Below are 14,511 nucleotides of genomic sequence, written 5' to 3'. Positions count from 1 at the left end.
TGTCAGAAAATTGGAAGCTGAAAATGTAGTCATTAAGTAAACTTGGTCTCATTAAGCAAATCAATTGTTTCAAATGTTTTTTGCCAGAAACGAAGTAAATTCAGAAACTGGCAAAAATATTGCAACTATAGTCATGTGATCATGGAATACTGCAAACAGCCATAAAGGTGAGCTGGTTGCCAACTGCCCAAATAACCACAGGAGATGAGACAGGTCAGGTATGTGTGGCCATCATAACTGAACCATCATTAAGTAACCAATTGTAAATCGAGAATTGCCTGCAGTTGTGGAGCTAGTAAAGTGGTCCATGTTCAGGGGTGCTTAAAACTTTGATATATATATGCTTCCTTGGGAAACTTATTGAGCTGTTTCAAAATCTTAACCTCGAGCCATCTGAACAAGGATGCACATAGCCGCGGAGCTTTACTGCTGGCCCCAGCACAACACTTGAAGGCTGACTTTCAAAGCAGCCATCCAACCTTCCAAAAAACACTTGACTGCTGAACATTTCAAGGAGTTGCTTCACTTGTACTAATGGGCTCTGCCCAGCCCCCCTAGCTCCTCTATCAAGCTACCAAGAGATTCCTCCTATGCTCCATCTTCACTTCCTATATCAGGATGAAATCATGTCATAGTCCAGGGGTACGTTACCCGTTGATGCTTCTAGATACAAACTCCATTTTGCATTGTTTTGCCCATTTTTCTCAGACTTCTTTGCCATGGTGTTAAAAGGGATGCATCAACTTAAACTGAACTGTTTAATGTAGCTTTCTACGGCATTTTTAGAGCTAGAGATGGCCCCACATGAGGTATTAATCACCCGAGACTTCTCCTCATTCGAGGCAAAAAGTCTATTATATGGAGTGAAATATGTTTCTGTCTAAAACGGAAAGAAATACTTATTTCAGTATTTGGGTGTTTTTTTTTCACATTCTGCTTAGTGGATTAGAAGATTTCAGTAGATTAAAATACAAAATTATTCCACGAAAGTGACAATGCCTTGAGAAATGGGGCTGAAATCAATACAGGATTTCGCTGTCCTAAAAAAAAAAAACCCACAATCCTCCCTCAGCAACATTCACAAAAATTCTGTAGGACGTATACATCTTACGCCAGGGGTCGGCAACCTCGGCTCTTTTATGACTCGTGGACTTCAACTCCCAGAATTCCTGAGCCAGCATAGCTGGCTCAGGAATTCTGGGAGTTGAAGTCCACGAGTCATAAAAGAGCCGAGGTTGCCTACCCGTCTTACTCTGAAAGCTAGTATAAAACCAATAAAACTGCACAAGCTGCAGACTGAGCATCCATAGGCGGGGCAATCGTGGCAGAAGGCGGGACGCCCGGAAAGGGAAGCCAGCTGGTTGGTCAACGCCAGCGTTGCCAGTTGCGGATAAACGGGCGGCTTGCTAAGGAGGACGACGTGCCGGGCTCCTTGTTTTCCATCGGTCGGGACCGCTAAGTCCTCCCGCCGCAACCAAACCAAAGCCGACCGGAGCTCCGCGGCTCTTCTTTTCGCCGGTCAACCCAGAAGAAGGCGTCGTTTTGCAGCCGGGAGCGGGGCCATGTCCGTCGATCCCGGCGGGGACTGGCGCGCCTTGGAATGCTCCCTGCGCCACAGCCTCCAACTCCTTCGGGACAAGTGGGCGCAAAGGACGAGGCAGTGGAGAAACACGGACTGTGCCCCGGGGAAGCGGGAGGAAGCGATGGAGTTCGTCGGGACGGACGCGAGCCCGTCGAGGGCCCTGGAAACTCTGCCGGTAAGGACTCGCTCGAGCCACCGCACAAACTCCAACCGCGGCCGCTTCCCGTTACAAGTGGGGAGAGAATAGATAGGTCTAGATTCTTCCGCGACTGCCTTTCTATTTTTCATTGGCCCCAGCGCTTAGGGGCGGATCCTTATTTAGCCAATCGTATTCTTGCAGAGTCAGCGGGCGAGGCGAGTGCAATTCACGAAACGTGAGAAGCGCCGTGCTCGAGGGAAAGCGCGTCTCCTGGCACGCTTTTCTCGGGAGGCAAAGAAGGGGAAGGATGCGGGGAATTAATTAAGATCTATGTTCTCCAGCTGATGCTTGCTCTCCAGATGAAGTCAAATAAGGCATCCTGTTTAGCATCCCTCCCTTCCCAACACCCCTCCCCCCCACTTCCCAGAGCTAAATACAGGGTATTACATCATACAATCTTACTCTAAAATATTCTAATTACTCTTTAAATCCTATCGCACTTTAACTCTCCTTAACCATAGAAAAGATAAATAATATATCCTCTAATTATAATAACTAATAACTATTCATATGCTAAATGATACTTTGTAGTCCCATATTTGTTCTGAATATGTTTTACGTTTACGTTTTATTTAATTTGTATACCGCCCTTCTCCCTAGGGACTCAGGGCAGTTCACAGGGCATATAAATAACAATACAATACAATACAAAAGTTAAAACAAAGATTAAATTAGTGCCCAGTTAAAAACAATAATACTATTCTAAAACAACAATTTAAAACCCAACTCCCCCGTCAGGCCAGACCAGCTAATTCAAATAAATGGGTCTTCAGGCCATGACGGAAAGTTCGGAGGTCTGATGCCATCCGGAGCTCCACCGGCAGTTGGTTCCACAAAGCCGGGGCACCCACAGAGAAGGCTCTCCCCCTGGGGGCCGCCAGTCGGCATTCCCTGACCGGAGGCACCCTGAGGAGGCCCTCTCTGTGGGAACGCACAGGGCGGAGGGGAGTTGACGCCGGCAGCAGGTGGTCCCCGAGGTAACCCGGACCCATGCCATGTAGGGACTTAAAGATCATAACCAAGACCTTGAACCTCACCCGGAAGACAACTGGTAACCAATGCAGCTCGCGGAGCAAAGGTGTAACATGGGAGTACCGGGAAACTCCCAAGACAACTCTCGCGGCCGCATTCTGTACCAGTTGGAGCCTCCGAGTGGTCTTCAAGGGAAGCCCCATGTAGAGAGCATTACAGTAGTCAAGGCGAGAGGTCACGAGCGCATGAGTGACCGTGCACAGGGCATCCCGGTCCAGATAGGGCCGCAACTGGCGCACCAGGCGAACCTGGGCAAAAGCCCCCCTAGTCAATCCATCTTCTCCATTCCACTATATATCTCTGTTGCGAGTGATCTTTCACATATGCCGAGATTTTGGCCATTTCTGCCAGGTTTGAAACTTTCAAAGTCCATTCTTCTATAGTAGGCAAATCCTCCTTCTTCCAGTATTGCGCTACCAAAAGTCTTGCAGCTGTTATTAAGTTCAGCATCAATTTAGTTTCTATAGCAGTACAGTCAGTGATAATACCCAACAAAAACAATTGTGAGAATCTTATCTTTTTCTTAAAGATCTTCTGCATGTTCCACCAAATTTTGATCCGAAAAGCTTTAACTTTTTTACAAGTCCACCATACATGATAATACGTTGCATCATCACAACCACATCTCCAACATTTTGGCTGACAATTTGGATACATATATGCTAATTTTTTGGGATTTAAATACCACCTATAAAACATTTTATAAAAATTCTCCCTTAAGTTTTGTGCCTGTGTAAATTTAACATTCCTAACACATATTTTCTCCCAAGTATCCATTATTATTGGTTCTTGAAAATTCTGGGCCCATTTTATCATACAATCCTTAACCAGTTCCGCTTCTGAGTCAATTTCTATCAATGCATTATATATCCTTATATGTGCTCGACTTTGATCTCTAATTTGCTTTACCAAATTCCCATCTGATATTGAAATGCCAATTTTCTGATCTTCTTTCCATCTGGCCTGTAACTGCCCATACTGAAACCAAGTTTGTACTATTTTTTTCTTCTTTTAGAATATTGAAAGACTTCAATTGCCATTCATTCTTTTCCAATCTAAGAATTTCTTTATATGTTATCACATCATGTTTAAATCCCACATTTATATTTTCTATTGCATGTTTAGGTATTGCCCAAATAGGAATTTTATAATTCAACTTGTGTCAATATTTTTTCTAAACTCTCAACAAGGCAGACCTTAATATATGTGTTTTAAAAACTTTGTCCACTTTTTTATCATACAATAAATAAGCATGCCAACCATATAACAAATCACACCCTTCAATATTCAATAAACTCCTTTGTGTTAAACCAATCACTAATTGACGATAATGCTGCCACCTCATAATATAATTTAAGATTGGGCACTTTGAGACCACCTCTTTCACATACATCTTGCATTATCTTAAATTGCATTAGCTTAAACTCTCGGTCTCTTCCCTGCCCAAATAAATTTATTAATACCTCTCTGCCATTCCTCCAAATTTGAGTCTTTTTTAAGTACAGGTATCATTTGAAATACAAATAAAAATTTAGGTAAAATCATTTTCACAGCTGCAATTCTTCCCAATAAAGACAGGTGTAATTTTCTCCAACTATCTAGCTCTTTTTGTATTTTTGACCATAAGAATTCATAATTATTCTTATATAATTTAGTATTTGAAGCTGAAGGATGTACCCCCAAATATTTAACCTTTTTAACTATTTCAAATCCCGTTAATTTTTCTAAGGCAACCTTTTGTTCTATGGTCATATTTTTAGACAATATCTTAGTTTTTTGTCTGTTTACCTTAAATCCAGAAACTTGTCCATATTGTAAAATTATTTCCATTAAATCTATAACTGATTGAATTGCTTGACTTAATGTAATAACCAAGTCATCTGCAAATGCTCTCAATCTATAGTCTTGATCTCTAATTTTAATTCCCTTTATTTTCTTTGAATCACGGATTTTAATCAATAATATTTCCAATGTTAAAACAAACAACAATGGCGACAGTGGACATCCCTGTCTTGTACCCTTTTCAATTTTACAAGCTTCTGATAAGCTACCATTAATTATTATTTGTGCTGTTTGTTTTTGATATATAGCCCTGATAGGTTGTAAAAACTTATCCCCAAACTGCATCTTCTCTAACACTTTAAATAAGAATTGCCAATCCAATTGATCAAAAGCTTTTTCAGCGTCCAGAAAAATCAGCGCTGCAGGGACTTGGTTATTTCTTTCTAAATATTCTAATACATTTACAATGTGTCTCACGTTATTTTTCATTTGCCTACTGCTTATGAATCCTGTTTGATCAGTATAAATCATTTGTTGCATAACCTTCATCAATCTATTTGCTAAAATTTTTGTAAATATCTTGTAATCAGTATTTAACAACGATATAGGTTATAATTTTTAGTTTGTATAGGATCTTGATCTTCCTCTGGAATCAACGTTATAAATGCTGTTTTCTATGGTGGAGGAACCTCCCCTCCGGATTGAATTGTTCTAAACAATTCTTTTAAAGGTTCCACCATCTCTAGTTGTAAATTTTTATAATAAGTAGCAGTCAATCCATCTGTCCCAGGTGCCTTACCTACTTTTAATTGTTTAATTACTAGAATAATTTCTTCAGTGGTTATCAATTGATTCATCTCTTCCCGTTGCTCTTGTGTGAGCGCCGGGATATTCACTCCTTGCAACTAACTATGTCTAAACCTTGACTTTTATCCCTTGCATACAGCTTAGAATAAAATTCGACAAAGGCCTTTTTAATAAGATTTTGCTGAAACACTTCCTTACCCTTATAATCTATCTTATCTATGTGACGAGATCTTTGTTTTTCCTTAATAAATAAGCTAACCACCTACCAGGTTTATTTGTGTTATTAAAAATGTTATGTTTAGCATATCTTAAATTAGTTGCCACCTGGTCCGCCATCAGCATATCAAACTGACCTCTTAACAAATTAATTGATTCTTTTAGCCTCGTCAGATGGATCCATAGTAAAAACTTTCTCTTTCCTCTTTATTTCCTCCTCTATTTCTTTATGCTTAAATTCCATTCTACGTCTATATTTATTATTCAAATATGTTAAAACTCCTCTCATATAAGCTTTACTTGCATCCCATACCATTTCAATAGAAGTGCCTGTGTGCGTATTCATAATAAAAAATTCTTTCATCTGCTTTTTACATTCTTCCACATTTTCTACATATCTAAATAAATTTTCATTTAATCTCCATGATCCTCTGTCACCATTACCCTTATCCAATTCCATCCAAACTGGACTATGGTCTGATAAAGTTCTTGGACATATCTTGATCTTCTTAATCCTAGAAAAAAATCATTAGTAATTAATATAAAATCAATCCTAGAAAAGGATTGATGTCTGTCAGAGAAAAAAGTAAAATCCTTTTCATCCACGTTTCTTTCTCTCCAAATATCTCTCAATTTCAAATCATCTTTCAAATCAAAGAAAGATTTAGGCAATCTAGCATGATTAGGAGTATTTTTAAAAGATCCTTTCTTATCCTTCTGTGTGTCCATCACACCATTCCAGTCTCCCATTAAAATACAAGACTTGTAATCCCATTGAATTATTTTGTTATGTAGTAGTTTATAAAATTCTTCTTCTTGTTGATTAGGAGCATATATTCCAATTAGAAGTATTTTCTTCCCTTCAATCAAAAGTTCAATAATAATATATCTTCCTTGTATATCTGCTTCTATTAATTTGGCTATCAGACCCTTCTTCACATATATTACTACACCATTTTTCTTCTCTGGAGCGGATGCAATAAATTGTGTACCCAGTCTCAAATTTATCAAATATTTCTGATCAGATACCTGAATATGCGTCTCTTGCAAACATACGTCATTTTAAAAATGTTTCAAATACTGAAATATTTTCTTCCTCTTTTGTGGTGAATTCAAACCATTAACATTCCAAGTCAGGAATTTTGTCGCCATCTTTTGCAACTTGAAGCCTCCGGAGCGCCTCCTGAAGATCTTCAGAGATCTGTCTCTTTGGCCTCGCTCCTCCCACTGCTTCACTTGATTCTTGAGTTGTAGTCATCAAACATTGATCCTGTTGCCGTTGTTGTTGTTGTGCCTTACGTCTAGATGCAGCCCATGTTATTCTTTGAGTCATAGGTTCTTCTACTGAAGCCAAGGGTTGCACAGTTTCAGAAAATTGCTGTTTTTCTTGTGACTGTCGCTCTCCTTCATCCTTCCCTTCTTTATCTTCTGAAGATGGCGGTGAGCCTGCTTTCAGTATACTGTATTAGTATAAAAATCTCATGCCTTCAAAACTGCATTAAGACGACATCTTATTCCAGCAAAATTCACCACAATCCCCATTGGTATCTCCCATCTGAACTGAAGCTGTTGTTTTTTTCAATTCTTCTGCCAAAAAAGCAAAATCTTTTCTTTTTCTCAAAACATTTGGGGGAATCTCTTTCAGAATCAAAACCTCCTGACCAGCAATTTTAAATCTCTTATTATAAAAAATTTGAATAATCTCATTTCTTATCTTTCTCTTCGTAAAATACACAACCACATCTCTTGGCATTTTCCTCTGCCTGGCAATCAAAGAGTTAACTCTGAAAACTTTATCTATCTCACCAGAGAAATCTTCAGGTTGAAACCCCAAATTAGGTGCCAAGGCATCCACCAGCATCTCTTGCAAATTCTCCTGAGGATTCTCTTTCAAACCTCTGATCCTCAGGGCAAACTCCATATCTCTGTATTGTATCATCACAACCTCTTCATCCATTTTATCCATTTTATATTCAACTTCACCCATTTTTGCCTCAAACATCAGATTATTTTGTTTCAGTTCTTCCACCCGTTCATTCAGAGTCTCAATACAACCTGTAAGCCCCTGAAGTGCTAACAGAATGTCCTCTCACATTTCCTTGTTCTTATCCTCAATAAGCACAGCCACCTGTGCAGTTATTTTTTCAGTTATTTTTTCAGACTAAGTTGCTAAAGCCACTTTTAAAGCATCTTGTAAGTCCTTTAAAGTTACAGGTGGAGCAGCTGCGGGGGATGATGTCAAAGACTGCAATCCAGATTGCTGAACAGGCGATGTCCCTGCACTTTTAGTAACAGGGATTCTAGGAGGCTTAGAAGCCATTTTATAGCCAGATAACTCTCCGTACACACTTTCACTTTTCTTCTCCTTTAACAGCTTAAACCAAATCTTGTAAGTTTAGGCAGGTCAAATTTAAATATTCCTCCTCAATATCCCAGCAAACATTTTCACTATAAAAGGAGTGAGAGAGGAAAGGGAAAAAAACCCACTTCACTTCTTATAAAAAAGAAAAAAAATCTTCCCCTCTCTTTTCCCTGTTCACTTGGGCGCCATTTTCCCTTTCTTTTCCAAGTAGTTATCGAGACAAAAAAAGTTATTTTTCGAGAGTTAAAGCCTTGTACTTGCTGTTTATACGACTCCTGTATCCGCTCTGCTGCTACAATGTTTCTAGATGTCAATCAAATCTGGCAGGAGTAGATTCAGCGTCTTGTTCTGCTGATAGCAGAAGAGTCCTCCGCTCCGGAGATTCCCAGGCTTTGGAGGAGCTCTCACCCTTCAAACCCCAGAACAAACGTTCTGGATCTCTAGGGGAGCTCTAACCCTACCTGGGAACTCCCCCTCCCCTCTTCACCCGAGGAGTGGGGTTTTCACGCCATGGAGCAGCTGATTGTTGGCTGCTCCGTGGTTTAAACAGCGAAGGTTGATTCCGACCGTCCGCAACGCTGGAGAGCCACCCGGAAGTCCCGTAAACGGGAGCTTTTGATAAAATATTGCAATGTTTCTTGAAGTCACGGGTGCTTATTTTTTTAAAAAAAATCAGCATTTATTTTTGCTTGGCTTAACTGCATTTTATTGTCTCATTTACAGATAGAGGTGAAATTATACATTATGTCCTTGCTTACACCAAAAGATCTGATTTATTTGGGAAGCACCAACCAATACTGGAGAATAACAATCCAGGATCCCTTGCTTTGGAGATATTTCCTCATTCGGGATCTTTCTTCTTGGAATTCCATAGATCGGGAATCCCTCCCAGATGCAAAGATATTTAACCAGCCTTTTGTGGAGCTAGATAATATTGACCCGTGCAATTTCATGGCAGCGTAAGTATTTGATCGTCTAATGATGAAAAGTAAAGTAACAAATTAATTCCTTGCACATTTACTCCAAAATAAAATTATTTGGCTTAATTAAACTTCATTGAATATGAATTGCTTTGCAGACTCTCATTTTCAAGTAAATTTTTAAAAACTCATTAGCTATACAGTATGGGAAGTCCTCACAACCATTCATTTAGTGATCATTCCAAGTTACAACAGCACTGGAAAAAAATTACTTTCAACCAGTCCTTGCACTTATGACCATGGCTGCATCCCCATGATCACATGATAAAAACTGAGGCGCTTGGCAACCAACATGTCTTTACAATAGTTGCAGCATCCTGGGGTCATGTGATCGCCATTTCCAACCTTCCCAGCAGGCTTCTGACAAGCAAAACCAATGGGGAAAACTGGATTTGCTTACAAACCACATGATTACCTTAACAACTGCAGTGATTCGCTTAACAACCACGGTTGTAAAATCAGGCACCACTTGCTAGCCATCTTGCTTAGCAATGGAAATTCTGGTTCCATTTATGGTCATAAGTTGAGAACTACCTGTATTTAACATGACACTATATTTGGTATAATTTTTCATTATCCAATTATATTATGACAACTATATTATACCATCATAATTTCCAATGGTATAATAGAAAGTTGGCCCAAAGGTGCTTTTTCAGGAGGCAACTGGACTTTCTTGGGGTTTTTTTTAAAGATGCTTCGCTTCTCATCCAAGAAGCTTCTTCGGCTATGACTGGATGGTGTGGGAATGGAAGGATTTGTATTCCTTTCAGACAGCTGGTCATTTGCATTCTTTTAGCGAGTGATTAGGCCACCTGAAGGTTTATCTGTGTCATCAGGGTCATCTAAGTAGTACCAATGAGTGTGGGGCCTTCTTGGAACTGTTGAAACAGTTGCCTCACAAAAAAGCATCTTTGGGACAACTATGACCTGGATGATTTGAGAATTTCCATAGACAGTTAGAAAGTTACATTTTACTGCATTTTCCATTTTTTTCTAGCCAATTCCTCCCCCCCCCCACCACCACCTCACCTCCCCAGGGACATCAATTTATTTATTTATTTGTCACATTTCTACATTGCCCACCTCACCTCAGTGACTTTAGATTCTTATGGGAGAAGCTGTTAAGGAAGAAAGTAGAATACAGTAATATACCATGTTTCTTGGGCACTGTCCAGTAACGCTTGATTGCTATGTCTTTTAAAATGCAGGTATAATAAATGCTGCTCCTTCCACAAAAGGTTTTTGAAACCCTGTAGGACTACACATAGCATCATGTCTTCTTTTCTACCGTCACTGATCACACAGACAGAGCCTCGCTTTGCTATGTTTGGGCCTGGTTTGGAAGATTTGGATCAATCTTTGGTATACACAATGATGGGAAGTCCAGCGATTCTGCCGCTAGCTGGCATGCCTTCTAGACAAATACATGGTAATGTAGTTTTCTTTTTCCTTTTTTGTTTTATAAACTTTATGAGAATATAAAATGAATAAAACTAACAAGAACTAATATTAAGAATGAAAGAAGAAAATAGCAAAGACAAAAGTACAGAAACCCAGGAAAAGAGGGGGGAAAGTGACCAATGACTTCCCATTAGAAGTATAATGTAAATTTATTTTTAATTTTTATTTATTTAGCAAACATACATCTTGCCTAGAGGCGACTCTAGGTGGCTTAGAATCATAGAAATAAGCTATATTCCAAAGGGCAAGAGCCATAGCAGAAAAGGCTCTTCTCTGGACTCCGCCAGCCAGAATTCCTTGACCAATGGGATCCACAACCTGCCTTTTCTTCCACCCCTGTGTGGGTGGGGCAGGCCAATCCTATTGGGGGTGATATGGTTCCCCAGATAGATTAGCCCTGTGCCATGAAATGAACCTCTTGCTCCAATGTTAGAGCATGGTTTACATTTTTTTAAAAATCCAGACTTTATTTAATGATGTTTTAGTCTCATGGGATTTAATAACAAAGGTGCTCTGAGGCTAAAAATGCTGCTTGTCCAAAAGAAGGTGTAAATAAATGTAATTTTAAATATTATGAATGGGTGCCATTTACTTAGAAAATGTCAGGCACAGGAAATCAGGAGCCAAGGTAGAGTTGAAAAGCACTATGAGTTTGTTCCATGCAACCTGTACACAAGAATCTGATCTACTAACGGTCAAGGCCAATTGGTGCCAGATAAATGTCTACAAACTTCAGAGGGGGTGAACTTAGATCTCTTACGGGAGTGTAGCAATTCCAAACTAATGATGCGTTTGACCCTGCCCTCGGGTTCAGCCAGATCACCACCTGCACAAAATGCTACAAACTCTGATGTTATCCATTAGATCCCAGCAGTTACCAAAATCTTCCACAAAACCATTTTTATCCATTTTAAGGCCATATATTATCATTGGGTCAATTTAATATGAGAAAGGAGATTAAAGTCATTTTTTAAAGAAATACTTACAATTTTCAAGTCAGTATAATAGTAATAACAGGAAATCTTCCTCAAACAAGGTGTGGGCATTTCTTTGTAGGCAAACATTTTTAATCATCTCATCTAATCAATTGTATTAACTTTGATTCACAGCTGAAAAACATTTTCAGGCATCCAGAAATAATTGATTTTAGATGCTTGTATGGACATGAATACATTCTTCATTAAAAGCAGATATCCTAATTTATACACTGATTTATTTATTTTCTTTAATAGGAATTGGCTCTGGAGTCACATTTCATTTGAATGGCCAGAAATTTAACATTCTCACACTGTATTCAAAAACCAGGTAAGATTTGTTGAGCTTGTTCTGAGGTAAACAAAGTGAGTTTCAAAAAGTTGGAGTTCTTGGTGCTCTCTAAGCTCTGAACAACTTTTGAACAACCAAGCTGAGAGAGCACTATGGATTCTGTAGTTCAACCCCATGCCATGGATACATTCTTCTTTTGAAAAAATTATTTGCCTGAGAGGTTTTTTTTAAAAGAACTAGATATGATCTTTTGCTGCGATCATATCCTCATATATTTCAAATAACAATTTTCCAGTGGACAAGAAAATTATTTAGTAGTATACCATTCAGCCTTGAAAGGATCACATTGTTCTTTCATAGCCAGTGAGGGTGAATCTTTTGAGCTGGGCATGTTAAAAACTCTATGGAGAGAGAGAGAGAGAGAGAGAGAGAGAGAGAGAGAGACAGAGAGAGAGAGAGAGAGAGAGAGAGAACAAATCATAACAAATTAATATTATTTAAATTTCTTATTTAATAAATAAAGCTTACTCGTTAATATTTTTCAAAATGTCTATCCAAGGTAGCTCCAGGTCATATGAAGACTGAATGCTTTGAAGATATCCTTGTGTGGCCTTGCAGACTCTGAAAACAACAAGAATGCACACCAGATTCTCACATGCTTTTTGGAGGCTCTAGAGGAGGCCCTCTCTCATAACTTGCAGAGAGACCAGAGCTCTGGCATGTCACCAAAAATGACATTGCATGTCACCTGTGACACATGTGTCATAGGTTTGCCATCATATTCAAAGCCATTTGTCATCAGATCATTTAAATCAAGGCTGTAAAGCTGGGGTGGGATGGGGACATGAGACTCATGCAAGGTTTATTTGGTGAGTCTTGTTCCCCTCCACAGCTGTCATCAATTTGCAGTAAATTAAAATTAATGAGTTTTTTGACTGAGGGCCAGGTTGGTGTAGTGCTTGGCACTAGACTAGAAACTGGAAGACCACAGAGCCTTAGAAATGAAACCATGTGAGTGCCTTTGGACCAGTCATTCTCTCTCAGACCAAAGAAGAAGGAAATAGCAAATCATCCCAAAAATGTTACCAAGAAAACTGCAGGGATTAGTCCAAACAGCCACCAAGAATCAACACTGACTCTTAAGACACACATACACAGTTTTGTAACTAACTAAGATATAAAAGAGTTGATAGGAAATCAGAAGATTGACTTAAAAATGTGTGTTAATGCTGGATATGTTGATCATGCTCATATCTCTTTTTTCCCAGCCATAGAGATCTCTGACATATTTCATAAGACCCACATATGGCCACGAATCCCAAAAGAACTCATGCAGTCTTCCTTTACTTTTTCCCCAGAGTCTGAAATATTTAGTGTCTTTTTTTCCAGCAAAGAAAGGCAGAGAGACAAAGCAGATACAAATTCCATCAATAAGATGTTCTATGAAGTGAACAACGTGGATGGGACAACACAATATAAGCTAATTGAACATGTTCAGAATGTGTGCAGGCTAGCCGATGGGTTCATTTACGTTGCAGATGCTGAGGATCATAAAAGTAAGAATTTCTGAATGATGCTGGCATTTTTCAAAAGATGATGTTTAAGGTGCACCAGGTAGAGGTGAATGAAACAACCTTCTCTCTTGGCAGGACACAGTCGCCAAATTGAATTTGCTCGGATGTCAGCAATGCTTGATCCCACACTTGGGCCTTCAGCCAGACCTCTGTTGATTTTGTCTTGCATTTCATGTGCTTCAAAGGAAAGGATACCTTGTGTTTACCTGGCACATCAGCTGCAACTAAACCTGCTTGACAGATCATGGATGGTACTTTGATTTTTTTTGGAACTATATACTCAATTATCTAAACATATATACAGACACACATACACATTGCCAAAGTAGCTTATATAGCTCAAGGTAGAAATATAGGCCTGCATTCAAGCCTATAATCTAAAGACATAAAGAAGGAAGGAGGATGGATGGAGAAGGAGAAGGACAAATCCATCAAATGCCAGTTTTTAAATTGATACTGAATATAATGAACAGCTAGTGCCGAACATGTTTAAATTATCTGAAGTGGCTGCTCTAAAGTAACTAATGAAAAGAGCCAAGAGCTCAGCTTGATTTTGCTTTCTTCTCCCTCTTATTCAACCAGATGGAATGGCTGCTGCTACTTCGTTTGTCCGTTTTAAAGCATAGTTTAAAAATCTTGCGCTGTAGTCAACTTTGCATTACATAATTGATTAAGAAGGCATACTTCCCACATTCATGTAATTGGATAATGTAATTAAGTTTGTGATTGTTACTAGATATGGTAGCAATAGCCACAGAATTTGAGGGTCATTAGGATCATTAAAACATTTTTTTTTAAATTCTTTGAGGGCAACTGTAAACTCCACAATAATTGTTTCAATTTTGGATCTGTCTTTTGGGTTTTACAGGTTCAGGATGTCGAAGCTGCGACACTGGTGGGACTGTTGGATGGAATTCAATGGCTCCTGGAACATGTCAAACATTAAAAGCCATAATAATCAAGTCAGTTCTAATAAAAAATTATCTGTCTTACATGGCCAAATCTGATGAGTGTCATTTATCTCAATTAGTAAGAGCTGGGAAATCTTTGTCAAGATTTAATGGAGACGTGGTAATAAGGAAAGATTATCCAACAACAGATGGGGCATTCGCCCCTTAGTCACCTTGTAACTAAACATAAGAATTTCATTGACACTTTATTTTTAAACAAAAAAATCAAATAAAAACTGATGGGGGCAGAAAGCAGGAGAATATATTTTCAAAAGCTGATTTGTGTTTGTTTTGCTT

At 38.9% G+C, this 14,511-nt stretch overlaps 1 protein-coding gene across 1 annotated transcript; it reads left to right on the top strand.

Annotated features, from left to right (window-relative positions):
• The first annotated feature begins 1,345 nt into the window (after positions 1–1,345).
• On the top strand, positions 1,346–14,260 carry FBXO4 (F-box protein 4). Its single transcript, XM_083352607.1, has 7 exons — positions 1,346–1,757; positions 8,704–8,939; positions 10,172–10,392; positions 11,657–11,729; positions 13,080–13,246; positions 13,340–13,515; positions 14,133–14,260. The coding sequence occupies exons 1-7, from the start codon at positions 1,563–1,565 to the stop codon at positions 14,208–14,210; spliced, it is 1,146 nt and encodes a 381-aa protein (XP_083208733.1). The 5' UTR covers positions 1,346–1,562; the 3' UTR covers positions 14,211–14,260.
• Positions 14,261–14,511: the final 251 nt, after the last annotated feature.

This window comes from Vipera ursinii (genome assembly GCF_947247035.1).
Source record: "Vipera ursinii genome assembly, chromosome: 2".
NCBI classification, from domain to species: domain Eukaryota; kingdom Metazoa; phylum Chordata; class Lepidosauria; order Squamata; family Viperidae; genus Vipera; species Vipera ursinii.
This window is presented reverse-complemented; position numbering and strand designations above follow the sequence as displayed.

Excerpts from the sequence above, each read along its gene's own strand:
- FBXO4 (XM_083352607.1), top strand. The coding sequence starts at position 1,563 with ATGTCCGTCGATCCCGGCGGGGACTGGCGCGCCTTGGAATGCTCCCTG. Across the intron at positions 10,393-11,656 it reads GCCTTCTAGACAAATACATG|GAATTGGCTCTGGAGTCACA; the intron begins GTAATGTAGTTT and ends TTTCTTTAATAG. Across the intron at positions 11,730-13,079 it reads ACACTGTATTCAAAAACCAG|CAAAGAAAGGCAGAGAGACA; the intron begins GTAAGATTTGTT and ends CTTTTTTTCCAG.